We start from the raw sequence: 17,004 nt of genomic DNA, 5'->3' as shown, positions 1-17,004 counted from the left end.
GTGTTTGAGAATGCGGTATAAACTATATTTTTAAAAAATTTTAATTTTTATTTGTTAAAATAATTAAAAAATATATTTTTAGATCGTTTTGATGTGTTAATGTTAAAAATAATTTTTTAAAAATAAAAATTTATTTTGATATATTTATAAGTAAAAAATACTTTAACCGTCACCGCTACCGCCACCATAATTTCAAACAGGTGACCCTAAATTCAATTCAAGTGGACTCAAATAAGTTTCGAGTAATGAATTCAATATATTGACTTACGATGAATAATTTTTTTCAGAAAATAAAAGTTAAAAAATAAGATTTTTTCAGAAAAAAAACCAAAATAAAAATCTAATTGGGGTTCATTATAATGTTAATTAGGTTAAATCAAGTCAATTTAAAATTGATTTTTTTAACACGAACAGAGGTAGGGCTGAGTCGACCTGCTGGCCAGGCAGGGTTTAATGTTAGTGCAAGATAGAACTTGAAAAATGGTTTTCTGTAAACGAATTGAACCTGGACTATGATTGCATTCATCTGTTTCTTTTTTCTTTCTTTTCTCTTTACGATAGATTGCATTCATGTTTCATGTATATATAGATGTATTACAAAGATCATGGAAATTAACAGGATTACAGCTCTATGCCATTATTGGTTGATAGCCTTCTTCTCTCCCCTTCCTCAGTCGATAACGCAGGCCAACAGCAACTACTGCCAGTCCTAACAGAGCTACTATTGCTAAAGCAGATGCGGATACTTTCATCTTCTCATGTATCTGCAAGAACCAAGAAACATTCAAATTTCATAAAATACTAACGGTAACCTTTAAAAATCGAACTAGAACTTACATGAATCGGAGAATGCAAGAAATTCGTGGGATTTGGTGTTCGCTCAGCAACCAAAATGTAGAAAATCCCCATAACTCCTGTGTGCTTTTGAGTACTGCTGTAGTAAGATTCAAGAACTAGATTCTCCCCAGCTGTTATCTGGATAGAGCCTGGTTCAGGATAACAGGTGGACATCCCTACTACGTAACCTGCCTCATCTCCTGCATCCTTTCCTTCTCCATAAATGGGTTCTGAAGTACATATAACACGTCCTTCCTGAAGTGAGCACACAAGCTTATGATTAGAATCAGATTTCATATTATTCACCCATCCCTCTTAAAAGGGATCGCATGAACATCCAAGAAAGCTCGAGTGAAGAAAATGGCTGTCATATATTTATGGTTCTATGCTTATTAAAGAATCTGATCTGAGACCGAGATTGAAGATTGAAGATTACCTCCCCAAACAGAGTTGAACCAATTCCCCCAGTATGCTGATGGGCAACACCGTAGATGACGTAACCACTGACCGGCATGGTCAGGCTTGTCCTTTGGACATCAATACATCCATCAGAAACTGCAGTGGCGCTGCCGCAAGGCTCAACATCGTACTCAACCTGCAGAAAATAGTGATTTGACTAAGTAACAAAAACATACGACACTGTTGGAGATTAGTTTGAAGATGTTAATAAATTTGTAATTACTAGCATCAATCACAAACTTCAGTGCAATTCACTTGGCAATTAAAGGTGGGTGAGGGCTCAAAAATGATTTTATATTAATTCTCTAAGAGTGAATACTGATTCAAGCACGCTATTGGAGGAGTTTATTAATCATCAGAAAACATGAATGCTTAGTTTAATTCCCATGTAATATCAGAATAGCATCCGAGCAAAGTGTTTTTACCTGGCAACCATTCTCTGGACTCAATCCATCCGAAACATTAAGCCTTTTTCCGGTATCAGTAACATCAAATATAAAGATTTTAACAGGGATAATGTCACAATCCCAATCGACCCATTCCACAGTGTACCGTAAGTATAGACTCCTCCTGGCACCTCCATAGCCTTGTTGGACCTTGCAACGTGTTTGATCATAGCAACATTTTAGACCCCCTATGTAGTCTGGGCTCAAAGGTTGACCATATTCATCCACCGTGACGTTGTACAGATCGCATCTACATTCTGTGCATCCCAACGTATCCACGGCACCCCGTGTATCAATTGCATGGACATTAAGCATCCATTTCTCTTCATATCCTTCAGGAATTTCAGCTGGATTGCCAATTTCTATTGCATAAGGATCTGGAATACGAGTATCCGTTTTTCGTGTTTCTGATCCAAGGCCAAAATACTGTCGCAGAACAGTCCCTTGGCATATTCCACTGTTTTTTCCAAATATAGAGTCTGCCTGCTGAAACTTCAGGTCACCATTGTTCTCTACCACGTCCTGACGCTGATAGTACTTTGCAACAACCCAGTGATGAAGATAAGTTTCATGAAGGGGTATTGGTTTCCCAGCTTCATCAATTACTTCAGCCCTGAGACTCTTAAGACCAACATGACCCCTTGGAAAGTCAATATTGTAATAAAACCTATTCTCTACTGATCCTGGTCCGAGTACAAACTCGGGAGAAAGAAAAGTGACAGATTTGATCTTATTTCCAATTCTTGAAGAAGCTAGTGTGTAAGATACATTAAATGCAAGTGTTAGCGCTAGCATTGCTGGAAAAAGCAAGCCTCCTTGAGGACGATGTGCCATGTTCCTGTCAGCTTCCAAATCTCAGGTCAAACTATACAATCTTTCAGAAACTCAAGCATAACACACACACATGGTAGAAAACAAACAAATAGATAGGCTAGCATATATAGTAGTGTTTTGATACATAAATCAGAATAAGTATTGTCTTCATCGATGATAATTATTTCATGGAATTTACTTGCAGACCAGAACTGACATATATATGTATGTATGTATGTATATAAACAAATAGGATGTATGTTATGCCAAATTTAAGTGAAGATATGAAAGATCACTTGATTTAAATATTAATAGAAAAATATGACAAAACATAATATAATCTTAATCCTTGAAGTTTGAAAAAAAAAATCTAAATTCTTATCAAATTAATTGCTCGGTTTGGTTCTTGATCATAATTGACAATACAATATAAATTAATCTATTCATAAAATCTTGTCAGCTCGAATTAAGAATCCTGAAAAAAAAAAAAAAAACTTGGATCATAGCATAAAAAGAATCTGACGCCAAGATTAGACATGGCAAACTAACTTAGAGAAGCTATAAAAATTCTGAGATATATTTCGAGAAGTTATAAAACCCTTCGATTAAAATAAATGAATTATGATCCATCCTCATATTGAAAAACAAAAATCATTTTAAATCTTAGCATTGATGAGTCAAATACACACACACACACACACACACACACACACATATATATATATGCACTTTTGGATTAATTTAAATCCAGTAAGAATCAAGAAATGTAAGGTAAAAATAAATGGTTTTACGTACCAAAATATGAAAAATAGTTCCAAAGGCCCAAAAGTGCTACTTGATCCTCCTTGCCTTCCTTGTATAGTTTGACACACAAGGTTATCTGCTTGTATGTATGCTCTATCTCTCTTGCTTTGATGTATGGGTTGAAAGATTGTGTCTTCGTCGAAAAGGAGAGGGACAGTATTTATAGTAACTAGAGCTAGTTAATTAATTAATTATACGTGTGTGGAAATTTCCTTGCAAGGCTCTTCAGATTTTAGTTTTCATTACGAATATTATTAGGGAGGTTAAGTTTAGGCTGCGTTGTTTCGAAAATTACAGAAAGTATGTTGAATTTTATAAGTTGATAATATTTTATATATATGATACTAAGAAAAAGTCAATAAAAAATATTGAATTATTTATATGTTTATTATTATATTCAATTTAATGACTAAATAATCTTTATTGCTTCAAAATAATGAAATTAATTACCACTAAAAAAAACTCTTCCTCTCCTTGCCAAGCATGAAAGCATAGCCGCCAACTTGAATTCAGCTGTATATCGTTTATACCTGGTAATTAAGCTCAACTGATTTTTCGAGCTGACAAGATGGGTTTCATCTTCTTCTTCTTCTTTTTTTTCTTTTATTTTTTATTATAAATATCCGAGTCAATTTATAACTATTTCAATTAATCTTTTGATATTCTCAAATTAACAATCAAATAAGTTTATGCGACTTTAAAGTTTATAATATTTAAATTAATGATTTTTAAAAGTTAAATCCACAACCTAACTAATTAATTTATGTCTCATGCATCGGGTTAGATGGATTTATCTTGAGAGTACATGAGGTTGATTTTGTCACCAGTGCACCAGAATTAGAAGATCACATGAATTGCGAGAATTAAAACTAGTTATCGACAAATCTAGCAGCCTCTAGCTATGGATCAGATGCGTCTGGACAATACGTACCTCCTTCATGGATCATCTCCTTCCTCACATGGTTCATCTCCTCATGCAATGAAAACGAAGCATTGAGATCATATAATTTTTTGCATTTAGTAGTTCTTGTTCAAATTAAAAGCCACTCATCAACCATTTCAGCGCTGCTACATGACATCCTTCCTGCAAATTACTGGATCTGGGGAGGCGGGCAAAGTCTCTACAAAATTACTTTGATGGTTTTAATCGCAACTTTTTTTTTGGATTCGAGAAAACCTCACTTCCCAGAAAACGTACTTTGTAGGTCCAGGTGAGTGAATAAAACCCTGGCTGTCCCAGGCTCTTACAAGAGGTGCACGTCCTGACTCGAACTCGAGATCTGCTGTGCAAATCTCAAACCCTTTGCCACCACGCTATGCCTCTTGGAGACCTAATTGCAACGTACGTGGAGCTCCTTAAACTAAAACTGCAAAGCAATAGCATACTGGATTCTTCAATTTTCCCATATGCCCAAAAAATAGGTTTTGAAATCAATTCGGAGTTTAGAGATTGTGTTCTAGACTTTTATTTTTTTTCCTGAATAGCAAATTTTATTTGTTTATGTTATATTATATATATTAGAGGATATATTTGTTCTTTCTTGATACATGATGTTTTGTATAAACAAAATGTAAAATATAGTAATGCTCAGGTAATTTTCCCTCTAGTTTATCACATAATCTATAAACTATACTAGAAAAACACAAAATACACAGACAAAATCATGTGTTTATTAGCCTAAAAAATCTACCTATGTGTAGTATTGTGTTTGTTGGTTTATTTACCTAATAATTTATTATTAAGCAGGGGGGGGGGGGATGTTGGTAGGTGGGCATATGCAACATGTTTACAGTCGGAGGTGTCTCTGATTTTGAATCGAAAATGTCAAAAGGATATGTAAATCTTGAGCACACTGGATTCTGAAAGGGATGATGTTGACAAAAAGATAAGATATATAGCCTAAGCCATGACGTTCACCATCCCATTCCTTTTTGCCCAACCCATTTCTCTTTGTCCTTTGCATGGGACTGGGTTCAATTTCCTATTTCTACTATTTGATGAGACTTTTAAGCAGAAGCTTCAAGGCAGGTTCAATTACCCACTCTAGGACGAATATTGATAGTGTTTTAATACTTTAATGTAATTCTAAACTAAAAATATTATTTATATTATAAAATAATATAAATTATATCTTCAAATCTTACTAACAACTTAAAATATTAGATTGAAATAGTTATTTGATATGATATCAAAATCTTGATAACTAAACAGTTATATTTTAAATCTCACTATTCTTATTTATTTGAATAAAAAATAAAACATAAGATAACATGAGTTTGTATATAATTTAAAATTAAAGAGTTTTTTATTTAAAAGTATAAATTATATCTTAAAACATTATTTAACCATTTAAATTATTAAATTAAATTCATTCTTTAATACTTCACTGCTTTTAATGCTTCACTGCATTGCAATACCAAACACAAGAGGCACTAATAATTAACCACTCACTCAAGAACATTACAAGTCCTCTTTCCAGGCTAAAAAACATCACATCTTTTTGCTACTTTCAAATTCGGGGGCTGATTATAAATTACATGACTAAGAAACACAACGTGTTTAAAAATAATAATAAAAAAGTAAGTGGTCTAAATTCTAAACCCCTTTTTTGTGAAAATATTCCAATTTCTGATATGTTGATTTGTCAAAAGGGATGAACTGGATAATATGGTAGTATTTATTATTCATTTTCATGAACGATAGGAAAGTTCCTATAGATTGAAATTGACTTTAGGTGTGGAGACTTTGAATGTGGGGTAGAAACCAGCAGTCATTTTCTGGACTTATTGCATTGATGACATAAGATACATTTGTCCATTGGAAAATTATTACCCTCTAGAAAACAACACGTACGACAACAAATATACACAAAACTTTCTAAATATTAATCATATAATACTTGATTTAGTAATAAAAATTTAAAATTAAAAAGTTTGCTTTTTGTGGTTTCAATTTCAAGCCTTGTAGTTGCTTAATATAATCATCATCGAAAGATTTATATAGTTGTTAACTTCAAGATTCATGAGATTAGTTGAGATATATATAAACTAACTCGAACATCAATATTAATATAATAATAATAATAAAAACATCTCCAAATATTGGATGTGCTTGTCTTAATTTGATGATAGAAAGGAGAAAAGGAAAGACTTGGATGCTCTAGGAGGCCGAGTTGTTTGGCCTGTGTGACCATAACTAGCCAGCAAGGCTGTAAAAAAATCCTTTTTTTTAATATGAAAATTACAATATAAACTTAAATAATAAAATTATAAATATATTTCTTTATATGTGATTTATACAAATAATAAGTAATTTTTATTGGTTTCAAACAACTCAACAAATCACTTGGGTTTGAGTTTAGCAGTAATCGTGGCATGCTTGTGAGGATTTAATCTTGATTAATACATAAACTACTTATTAAAATTGATTTATTAAATTTCTTTGAGTATTTTATATCATTTTAAAAGATATATCTATAAAATCAATTAAAAAAAATAATTTAATCTTGATTAATACATAAACTTGTTGAATGATACATTTTGCTACTAAATATAAAAAGATAAAAAAAAAGCAAGTCATTTATATTTTGTTTCCACTGGGATGATACATGACATTCAAAGTATAGTTTTGAAATTCGTCACAGCCTAGTGGATCGATCTGGGATTTAGTCAATTTAAAATTAAAACTAAGTCAAATTGAAGAAAAAATAAAAAAGAAAAAACCCTGTTGACCTGGCAATATCTGGTTGCAATCCGTTAATTTTTTTTAACTTAAAACGATGTCGTTTTGATTTTTTTAAAAAAAAATTAACCCGAATAACCTAGTTAAAACTTAAAATCTAAATCTTAAACCGGATCAGGTCTGAAAACTATGATTCAAAGCTTATTTCTTTTCAATTTTAGTGTATTTATTTTCTTAAAATAAATATTGGTTCAACAAGAGAAAAATATTATTGATGTTAAATTTAGAATGGACTGACAAACTTAACTGAAGATCCAGTGACGTAGCCGCCCGACTGGTCTTGATTGATGCTGAAGAAGGAATATGCAAGGGTTATGTTAGCTACCAAAACTGTCAAAATTTGACTGGGTAAAAATATATTAAATTAAGATTAAGGATGAAGACTAGAGAATAAATTCAACATTATTAAAATTTTGTTAACTTTATAATTTTTTAATATTTAATTAAATATACTTTGATTGGTCGTGGTTATTATCTTATGAATTGGTTTAGTTTTCGTGCAAGGAAACCAACTAAATTTATTAAATTTTTTTTTTTAAAAAAAAGTTTACAACACATTACTTGATGTGGAAGACAATATATCATTTCCTAACGTATAATCCAATAACCACTATGATCTATAATAGCTAGAAAATAAGGTTTTTTAATTTTTTTTTACCCATAAACACTCTACAAACACTTTTAGAACATCAACAAATCAATATAATAAACTAAAAAAACAGTTAAAATAAAAAAAATCAACCAGAAATAAAATTTCTCACTCTCAACTTAGATTCAATTTTCTTAGGCAATATTAAAAGGCTCAAAATAACTACTATAAAATTCCTCTTATTAAATGAATTAACATCAATTTCAATTATTTTGGTAGTGGTAATAAATATCATATCATATTATATTAATGATGATTTTTTTTCTCTATCATGAATTTTAATGAATATCTCTTTCTCATTTCAAAAAAAAAAAAGATTGAAAAAGAGAAAAATAAAATTTGATATCAAAATGAAATTTCTATCAACTAAAAGGACCAATCTTTACTAACTGAAAAAGATGGGGTCCAAACTATTTTTTGGATGAAATTCAAAGTTGCCATCTATTTTTTTTTATTTTTTTTCACTTTGATCCTCCATGTTTTGATTTCACCCTCTCTTAGAAAAAGATGTGATTGACTATTAATTTGAGCTCAGGCTTAATTGTGCCAAAATAATAATAATCAAGAATCAAATTAAAAGTTTAGAAAAAATTAGCTATTCTAGTTAACAGCGATATGTAAAAGAATGAACAGCTTCATCAGAGAAATCACCACCCAACTTAGGTTTTTTAATAAATAATTTGATTTCGGGGACAACATTCTAACGTCTATTGAGTTCAAGAACTGAATTGAAAACTCGAGGACGGGAGGACGTAATCGATGGACCATAACAAGTTAAAGGACTAAGAAGAAAGTCTCTAAACCCTCAGCAGGAGGCTTCTCTAGTGAAGAAGGGCTTCTCTCTTTTGGGCAATCAGGCAGCAATAATCTCCATTTTTATTCATTGCCAAGGTAAGGAATTGGAACCCAAAAAACCCGAAGACTTGACCCAACAAATTAGCAAAGCGGGAACCCGCCACCGAATTCGCTGCTTGCGATTTGTTTTTTAATCAAACTTTGCATCAAAAGGTCTCTCTATTTTCTCTATGTGCTCTTAACTGAAAGAAGAAGAAGAAGAAGAAGAAGAAGAAGAAATGGGAAGAAAAGAGCGAGCAAAGGAAAGAAGAGAAAAAAGACTCCAAGAAATATCTCTTCTCCGTACCATTCCTTACTCTAATCATCAAAGGTATATATTTTTTATTATTCTTTTAATTCATTTTCTGAAAATCACAATTTACGTCCGATTTTTCTGGTAAATTTTGTTATAAGTCAAGAAATTAATGTTTAGGAGGTGATGCTGATATTGATTTTTATCAATTTGTTTTTAGAAAAACCGCATTGGGATTCATTTTCTGGTCTTCTGCTGTTGTTTGTCCGTGATCGATGAATGATAATATATAGATTAGGTGGTCATGGCAGCCGTTTTTCGTCATTGATTCGAAGAGCTAGAGGTTACTGTATTAATCTAACTAGCTGCTGTGATAAATTGAATTCCGGGTCCTGGATGATAGTTGATTTTGGATATCTGCTTGCATTGATTAGCTAGAGGTTACTGTATTAATCTAACTAGCTGCTGTGATCAATTGGATTCCGAGTCTTGGATGATAGTTGATTTTGGATATCTGCTTGCTTGGAAATTCGAAGTGGGCTGCTGCGTTGAATTGCGTTAGGTTACACCAGCACTGGGCAATGAAAACCCGCCTTTATTTTTAGCGAAAGATTGTATATTTGTTTTTGTATGTATATGTATGTTTTGTAGAAAAAATACTGCTGTTTCAAGAATGAAATTCAAACTAAACGAAAGATGCGGTTGCCTTACATTAAATGTTTGCTGTTTCTTTTATCTGCGTTAACATAAAGCAGTGCGTGTATTAGCTTAAAGATGTTGATAACTGACCTTCGTTAAACATGTTTGCACTGCTATTTTAAAAGTGTAGTCAAATATGCAAGATAAGTATATGTGTTTCAGAAATGTGGTTCACTTTAGTATTATATGAACTTGCTTTAGAAATGGTTTGAAAATGCTAGTGCATTTTTTTTGTCTATTTGTTTTGTTGCAAAACAATTCGGTTTGGTTTAATTCAACGGTCAAATGCCTGCACCTCTGATTTCATTGGTTAGGTGGTGTTGTGTTGTTCATGATCAAAGTTCTCTGCTGTACATGTGGATTGTGAGCTGCAAACTAGAGTTTTGGGGGATATGGTTTGTTAGGGACTTAAGGTATTCAACTTTAGGATGTGGGATGCTTCATGCTGATCCAAGTCAACTATAGAGTAATAAATTTGGTGGAATGTTTGCAGGTGGTGGTCATCAGAAACTGTCGCTGTGGTGACTGGTGGGAACAGAGGAATAGGATTTGAGACAGTGAGACAACTTGCAGACCATGGATTAACAGTTATCCTGACATCACGAGAAAGTAGCACTGGTCTTGAAGCTGCCAATGTCCTGAAAGAGTTGGGTTTGAGTGTGGATTTCCATCAACTTGATGTCCTAGATTCTTTATCCATCAAGAAATTTGCGGAGTGGATAGAACAAACTTATGGTGGAATAGATGTTCTGGTAAGTTGACTGTACTTTACTGTTCAGTTCTAGCAATAGTTATACCATAATTCCATGTTTTATGTATGTTTTTACCTACATATTGTCCTGAATTTCTTTGACATGTCTTATGCATATTATTCCTTTTGCAGGTGAATAATGCTGGTGTTAATTACAATCTTGGGGCCGACAATTCAGTTGAACATGCCCAGAATGTTGTTGCTACAAACTATTATGGTACCAAAAATGTCACTCAATCTCTGATTCCTTTGATGAGACCTTCTGCTGTAGGTGCTCGTATTGTTAATGTAAGTTCACGGCTTGGAAGACTAAATGGCAGACGAAATGTAAGAAATACTTTCCATCTCCCTTAGCCCTCTTTCTAAGACATATGATGTGATTCTGCTTGAGCTATTTAGGGTTGGATTTTTTTTTTCAATACATGTTAGACCAATGCTATGCATGTGCAAGTAAATGTATTCTTTTAATTGGGAGAAGTCTGGAGCATATTTAAAACACAATTCATACCAGTCTTACTGTTGACCTGTCACCTTGGAATGGGTGATGCTATTGAATCCTTGGACTGGCTCTGGCTTTTATCTGCCAGCTGCATTTTTACTAAATGAATGGTCCTTCTTTTGCTGCAACTTGAGCACAGAGAGTTATTGTGCTGCATTTCTTATTTTCATAGAATAGGATCAGAATGTAAACAGAAAAAGGAAGGTCATGCACTACACCCTGAAGCACATATTCAATCCCCACCAAGAACCACAGGCATAGAAAAGGAGAAAGAAATAAAGAAGAAAGGAAAATAAGATACTCCATTGTCATTGCATTGTATCTATAGCTTGTTCATTGTGTCTGTGCCTGAGATTCAGCTATTTCATAAAGAGGGTTGAGAGTGATGCAAGAAGTTAATTCCTTTTAATGTTGCGGTGCATGGTTCTTTTAACGTTATTGAGCTAATCATAGTTTGGGTGACCTTAACAGAGACTTGAAGACAAAGATTTGAGAGAAAAACTGGCTAACCTGGAAACGCTTTCAGAGGAACTCATTGATAGGACGGTATCTACTTTCCTTCAACAAGTAGAAGAGGGCACTTATACTTCAGGTGGGTGGCCTCAGATGTTCACTGATTATTCGGTGTCAAAACTTGCAGTTAATGCTTTTACTAGGCTAATGGCGAAGATGCTGTCTGATCGGCCTGATGGTCAGAAGATATATATAAACTGCTACTGCCCAGGGTGGGTGAAGACAGCCATGACAGGTTGGGCTGGTAATGTATCTGCCGAGGATGGGGCTGACACTGGAGTATGGCTTGCCCTACTTCCAGACCAAGCAATAACAGGAAAATTTTTTGCCGAGAGACGCGAGGTAAACTTCTAAGGCAATTTGCGTGAAAGATGCTCTCAGGTTTGATGACTGCTTACGCTCTTTTGATCTACTGCTCATGCATTACATCTGAAGGTTAGAGGTTAAATCCAGCATAGACTAGAGAGGGTGTCATCAGCCTGCATTTTCCAACAGAGGGGTTGCCTCGTCGATTCTACTTGAGAATGAAAGCAAGCTTCTGTGCCAATGGCATGGAGATATACATGTACTTGGATTGCCAACGTGCTTAATCTCTTGAAAGAGCATTTGAAGCACATCAAATATCCAATTTCCCTTGAAAGACATTCATATGTTTGATGACATCATCCAGGCAAGTGATTGGTCCCAAGAGATAACCAAGGTTACTGTGATTTTCAGCTGGTTAAAACTTGAGCCTTCTCATTCTGCTATTACCTCGACTGATTTAGTTCAAGCTTTGTGTTGAATGTGCCTGGAAAATCTTGAATTGTTCTGGTATTTATTAACTAAATACTTTCCAGTTGATAACAATCCAAGGTTTGCGTTGTGGTGTTTGATATCTGCAATTTTTTGGCCTTGTCTGCTCAACAGAAGGGTTTCCAGAGACACAGACTGCACTGAAGAGGCCATTCTAAGATTATATCAGAATATAATTTCAGAAAACTACTAGAACTGATGTCATAACAGAACAAATCTTTTCATGAACACGCTCAAATTCAATCAGTTACTAATATTGACAATACTAACCATATATTCAAATAACTATTTTTCTCACTATCCTCCCCTTCTCTTTTTTACATCTTTAAATTAATAATTTCTATATCTGCAACTAAGAAAAAATATTGCAATTGCATAATTTTTTTTCTTTTCAATCTTTTGTCTAAGGGTGAGCATTAGTTCAAACGGTTCTGTTTGCATAAAAAAATTCAATCGAATCGATCCGACTCCATCGAACAAGGTTGGTTATAGCTGGGTTATTTTTAACTGTTTTTGATTTAATATATTTTTAGTTTATAATGAATATTTTTATTTCTAAAATTATAAATCAAAATCAAACATAAAAAAAAATCTAACCGAAATTATTCAACAAATTAAAATGATATTGACTGTGCTAAGAGAATATCTCATTCAGCTGGACAGTATCCGTTCTCAATTTGCTAATGGTCAAATCAAATAATTGAATTTAGTGGAGCAACGTGGAGAATCCAAGAAATCAATTTCCCTTCTCATTCGACATTAATATGGGCCTTCAAAACTTTTATTAATAGTTATCAGTAGCTGAATCATGTTGCTTGGCGTTGCAGTCCCCCATCGATGGCATAATGTTGGTCAATATCTCCAGAGACAGGATCTGGTGTAGTATTGCAAGTTCCACAGTCAACGAGCTCCATGTCCTTGAACAATTCTGAATCCAAATTGATAGTGGTAAATACACTATCCTCTTTCTCTTGTGAGCCTGAAGCTGATTCAGAGGCAGTCCCTGAAGTAGTGCAGTCACTACTGTTGTTAATGGAGATAACTTCGTCAGAGCCCAAACTGAAAACAGAAAGCTCAAGGAGATTCCATATAAGATCCACATCGACTTCGACTGGAAAATCAATTCCACTATCAGTAGTTGAACCATCAGCATCCCAATATGAATCGGAATAATGAACACCATTATCTCCTACAATGGCAGAATTCTGACCGATTTGATCACCACCCAAGCTAGATGAAGAATCATGTCGGGGTTTAGCCTCTAAAGCCAAAAAATAATCAGATCTTGGCTCAACAGCAATGCTTATACCAAGATTTCCAGTTGCGTTGTTCATCAGCTTGTTCTTGGCTTGACCCAACAAACTTTCCAGAATATCTACAACATCCTGTAACTCCTCAACTGAAGTACGAGACCGCTCAATCTCCTCTAAAGAATCCCATAAAACCCCTCCAACGTTTCTCTTCTTGTTTTGCATTAGAGTATTAACATCACCCTCCAATGCCTTGATTTCTTCATAGAGGGAATTACTGGTTGACTTGATTCCTGCTTCGTTTGCTACCGCTTCCGGTGCTGCAGTAAAATTGTAGAGGAACCTGTCGAAGACAGCATCAACGGAAGAGTGGCCAAAGGTATGAACTTTTTCTTTGGACCCGGTTGAGGAGACCATAATGGCAATTTGAGCATCACAAATCCTGCACAAATCTGCTGCTTTGCTGAAAAGACCTTGACGTCTTTTAGTAAAAGTAACAGACCTTTGCTCTGCTGTTTCTCGCTTCACCATTGGAATTTTTCTTGTTCTCCCCATGGTAAACTACTGCTGATGGCCTTGATGGGTTCTTCTCTTGCAGCAGAGTTCTTATCTTGTAAGAACGTGTCTACCTACATATAGTAGGTAACTGGAAACTATGCGGACTGGAGCCCCTATCCTTGCGAGTACAGGACTTCTTCCTTCCTTGAAAAAAGGGGACAAAATAACAACCCAGCAGCGTTGACAGCGTTGGCCCAAAATAATAATATATTATAGAATTTACCTATTGTGGCTATCCATTAAGCTGTGCTTTGTCGGCCAGAGTAAAATCCCTTCCATGAGCCATGCAAGCAAAAGCAATCAATCTATCCACCAGATACTAGGAAATATTTCTCAAACCCATTATGGCTATAGCTTTGTTTCCTAAATAAGAAACAGGAAAAATTATTGCAGCAACTAATTTTTGCCTTGATTCGGAAAGAAAATCAGTGTTGGTGGTCACGGAAATCTTTTATATTTCCTATATAATAAAGGACCATAAGGTTGTAGAAATATTATTGTTACATTGAGTGCTGTTTAGGTGTTTGGAGTTCTTAGCAGCCTGCCATTAAAGGTACTTTCTTCTGCTTTCTATTTTTTTGATTTTTTCTTTCTTTCCTTGTCTTTGTATCTTTTATAGTAATAATAACTGTTATATTTCATGAGAAAATTAGCTTCTTTTTTTTGTTTGGAAGGATAAAATCTAGCTTCTATTTCAGGGTTGCATGAGAGCTTAAAGCTTTTTACCCTTTAAGCTTAAATCTAGATTCTTTGTGTTTCTGATAATTGTTGCCAGTGTGCTAGATCAAACAATGGGTCAAAAAAGAATCAAAATGGAATTGATAAGGAAGGAGAAATCTCGTATGCTTACATTCAGGAAGAGGAAGGCAGGTTTGCTTAAAAAGGCTTCTGAGTTCTCTATTCTTTGCGGTGTTGATGCATGCGTAATAATCTTTGGACCAAGGCAGAAGGATGCTCATCAGCCTGTAGCACCTAAGACTTGGCCTCCAAAGTCTGAAGAGGTTAGGTGTATTATCAATAGGTACAAGGGCAGTGATCAACCAAGAAGATGTTATCAGGTCTCTGACTACTTTGCTGATAAAAAGAAACAGATTGATTCTGAGCTTGCAAGATTGCACAAGCAAATTGTCAAAGCTAAGTACCCTGCATGGGATGATCGTCTCAACAGCCTTTATGCAGATCAATTACGGGTTCTTGTTGGTCATTTGGATGCTAAAATCGATCTTGCTGACAAGAAACTTGGAAGTTTCAACTCAAATCAGTATGTCATGGGTGCACCAGGGGTGCAAGCTGCCTCGCTTAGTCCAAGCGTTTCTCACGACATGGAAAGCTACATGAAGAGTAGAGATGACCCTTTCCTGCAGCTTATTCACAATTCGAATCCCTTTGATGCTCAACCACCTATGGTATTCTACCCTGAGCAGAGTTCTCAGGTGACCAACTTACTGGAGAGGAAGTATAGCAATGGCTACTCAACAGACTTGCAGGTTTACTATGAACCAAGGCCTTTAGATGATGAGTTACCAGTCGGTTTCCAATCTATACAGACTTCTCATGGGAATGCAAGCTCTTGGGAGAGCAACAATGGCAACTGCTATTCAACAGACCTGCAACATTACTTAGAACCAAATCCATTGAATGTTCAGCCACCAATGCATTTCCAACCTAAGCAGAATGCTCATAGGACTTCGTCATATCTACATGCAATGGAAGATGCGATTATGAAGATGGCTTGCGATCAGAATACCAGCGATCAATTTGGTTGGAAGCTGTCTAGTAGTAGTAATCTGCCTTGTGTTAACCGCACACCATGGATGTGGGATAATGTATGGTTCAACAATGCTGATTCCTCAGTGAGCTATGTTGCTCCAACCAAGCAGCCAATTATGCCATCTATACAATTTCCCATGTCTAGCTTTCCTCATCAGATGCAGTCTTCTGAAGCAAGTGATTTCACTGGTAACCTAATTGAGTTTAGAGGGAAGGCCGGTCAAGGCTACAACTAGATGCATGCAGGATTTTAAATTTTTTCTTACAAATTATGCTTTAATAACTGTAAGCTACCACTTTAGGTTTCTTGAACAGCTTTGAACAACAGCCCAGATCTAATTACAGTGATTTTTAGCTCTACATTTTGATGTATATTTGTGAAGACCAAGACGTTTAAAGAAGTTCAAAAACCAAAAAAAAAAAAAAATATATATATATATATATATATAGAGAGAGAGAGAGAGAGACCATCGAAGCTCTCTCCCACGTCCCTTGCAAAAACGTAGCTTTCTCCTTTGAAACCCACCAGTAGCTGTCTATTATCAGTCAGGTTTTTGTTCTTGTTTTCGTTTTCTATTTTCCTTATTTTCATCATTGCTGGTATATGTTATTTGCGTTTCCTGGGTCACCTTTTTAATATAACTCTGTGCATCCAATCATTCTTATCTTTCTTTTTTTTTTTTCCTGGATGTAGCAGTGTCCAACACTATTGGGTGCTGCTACAACAACCCTAACAATTCTTTCTGACTTATAAATAAAAAAAGACAATGTTTTTTTTATAAGGTCTATATCCACAATAAATGCAATAATAATAATAATAATAATAATAATAATAATAATAATAAATATCTTAACAAAAAAAGCAGAGTAAAAGTCGTGGAAAGCAACTATATAAGGCCACATAATTAATAATTAGTAATAATGTTAATAATTAATATTAACATTCATGTACAATGCGTTTTAGAATAATTAATTGAATTAATAATAATAATAATAATAATAATAATAATAATAATGTTATTATCTCTTGGTTCACAATGCATGCATGTACAAAGTGTTTTAGAATTCTGTTAATAATTAATAATAATAATAATAATAATAATAATAATAATAATAATAATAATAATGTTAATAATAATTTAGAGTTTTTGTTATTAATATTAATAATAATAATAATGATAATATAATGAAATATATTTCAGGGATTACTAATAATTATTTTTAAAACTGGAATTATAAGAGAGGATAATTGAAATTTTTCTATTTAAATATAATATTTTTAGTTTTAAAAATTTATACTGGTTTAAGAAACATATTTTAGATGTTTTCTAT

The 17,004-nt window shown here is 34.0% G+C and overlaps 4 protein-coding genes across 4 annotated transcripts; 2 read left to right on the top strand and 2 right to left on the bottom strand.

The window, feature by feature from the left end:
• Window positions 1-484: 484 nt before the first annotated feature.
• LOC118044870 (uncharacterized) lies at window positions 485-3,616 on the bottom strand. Its single transcript, XM_035053346.2, has 5 exons — window positions 3,351-3,616; window positions 1,722-2,580; window positions 1,274-1,432; window positions 838-1,092; window positions 485-764 (listed from the first exon to the last, which is right to left on the bottom strand). Exons 2-5 carry the CDS (start codon window positions 2,574-2,576, stop codon window positions 630-632), a joined length of 1,404 nt encoding a protein of 467 aa, XP_034909237.1. The 5' UTR covers window positions 2,577-2,580; window positions 3,351-3,616; the 3' UTR covers window positions 485-629.
• Window positions 3,617-8,564: 4,948 nt separating this feature from the next.
• Window positions 8,565-12,210, top strand: LOC118044871 (uncharacterized). The gene is made up of 4 exons (XM_035053348.2): window positions 8,565-8,915; window positions 10,030-10,288; window positions 10,420-10,614; window positions 11,258-12,210. Exons 1-4 carry the CDS (start codon window positions 8,824-8,826, stop codon window positions 11,651-11,653), a joined length of 942 nt encoding a protein of 313 aa, XP_034909239.1. The 5' UTR covers window positions 8,565-8,823; the 3' UTR covers window positions 11,654-12,210.
• Window positions 12,211-12,676: 466 nt separating this feature from the next.
• LOC118044872 (floral homeotic protein FBP1) lies at window positions 12,677-14,463 on the bottom strand. Its single transcript, XM_035053350.1, has 2 exons — window positions 14,126-14,463; window positions 12,677-14,046 (listed from the first exon to the last, which is right to left on the bottom strand). Exon 2 carries the CDS (start codon window positions 13,897-13,899, stop codon window positions 12,901-12,903), a length of 999 nt encoding a protein of 332 aa, XP_034909241.1. The 5' UTR covers window positions 13,900-14,046; window positions 14,126-14,463; the 3' UTR covers window positions 12,677-12,900.
• Window positions 14,464-14,505: 42 nt separating this feature from the next.
• Window positions 14,506-16,081, top strand: LOC118044873 (uncharacterized). The gene has a single exon (XM_035053351.2). The coding sequence runs from the start codon at window positions 14,694-14,696 to the stop codon at window positions 15,906-15,908; it is 1,215 nt and encodes a 404-aa protein (XP_034909242.1). The 5' UTR covers window positions 14,506-14,693; the 3' UTR covers window positions 15,909-16,081.
• Window positions 16,082-17,004: the final 923 nt, after the last annotated feature.

The sequence above is a fragment of the Populus alba genome, chromosome 12 (genome assembly GCF_005239225.2).
Source record: "Populus alba chromosome 12, ASM523922v2, whole genome shotgun sequence".
Classification (NCBI taxonomy): Eukaryota; Viridiplantae; Streptophyta; class Magnoliopsida; order Malpighiales; family Salicaceae; genus Populus; species Populus alba.
Note: the sequence above shows the minus strand (reverse complement) of the source record. Positions and strands in the feature narration are given on the sequence as shown.

What these genes read in the sequence shown, in the direction of transcription:
- LOC118044870 (XM_035053346.2), bottom strand. Translation starts at nt 2,576, where the DNA reads ATGGCACATCGTCCTCAAGGAGGCTTGCTTTTTCCAGCAATGCTAGCG. An exon ending in GTCCAGAGAATGGTTGCCAG is followed by an intron (nt 1,433 to 1,721) that starts GTAAAAACACTT and finishes TATTTTCTGCAG; the next exon opens with GTTGAGTACGATGTTGAGCC. An exon ending in GTTCAACTCTGTTTGGGGAG is followed by an intron (nt 1,093 to 1,273) that starts GTAATCTTCAAT and finishes TGCTCACTTCAG; the next exon opens with GAAGGACGTGTTATATGTAC.
- LOC118044871 (XM_035053348.2), top strand. Translation starts at nt 8,824, where the DNA reads ATGGGAAGAAAAGAGCGAGCAAAGGAAAGAAGAGAAAAAAGACTCCAA. An exon ending in CCTTACTCTAATCATCAAAG is followed by an intron (nt 8,916 to 10,029) that starts GTATATATTTTT and finishes GAATGTTTGCAG; the next exon opens with GTGGTGGTCATCAGAAACTG. An exon ending in ATGGTGGAATAGATGTTCTG is followed by an intron (nt 10,289 to 10,419) that starts GTAAGTTGACTG and finishes TTCCTTTTGCAG; the next exon opens with GTGAATAATGCTGGTGTTAA.
- LOC118044872 (XM_035053350.1), bottom strand. Translation starts at nt 13,899, where the DNA reads ATGGGGAGAACAAGAAAAATTCCAATGGTGAAGCGAGAAACAGCAGAG.
- LOC118044873 (XM_035053351.2), top strand. Translation starts at nt 14,694, where the DNA reads ATGGGTCAAAAAAGAATCAAAATGGAATTGATAAGGAAGGAGAAATCT.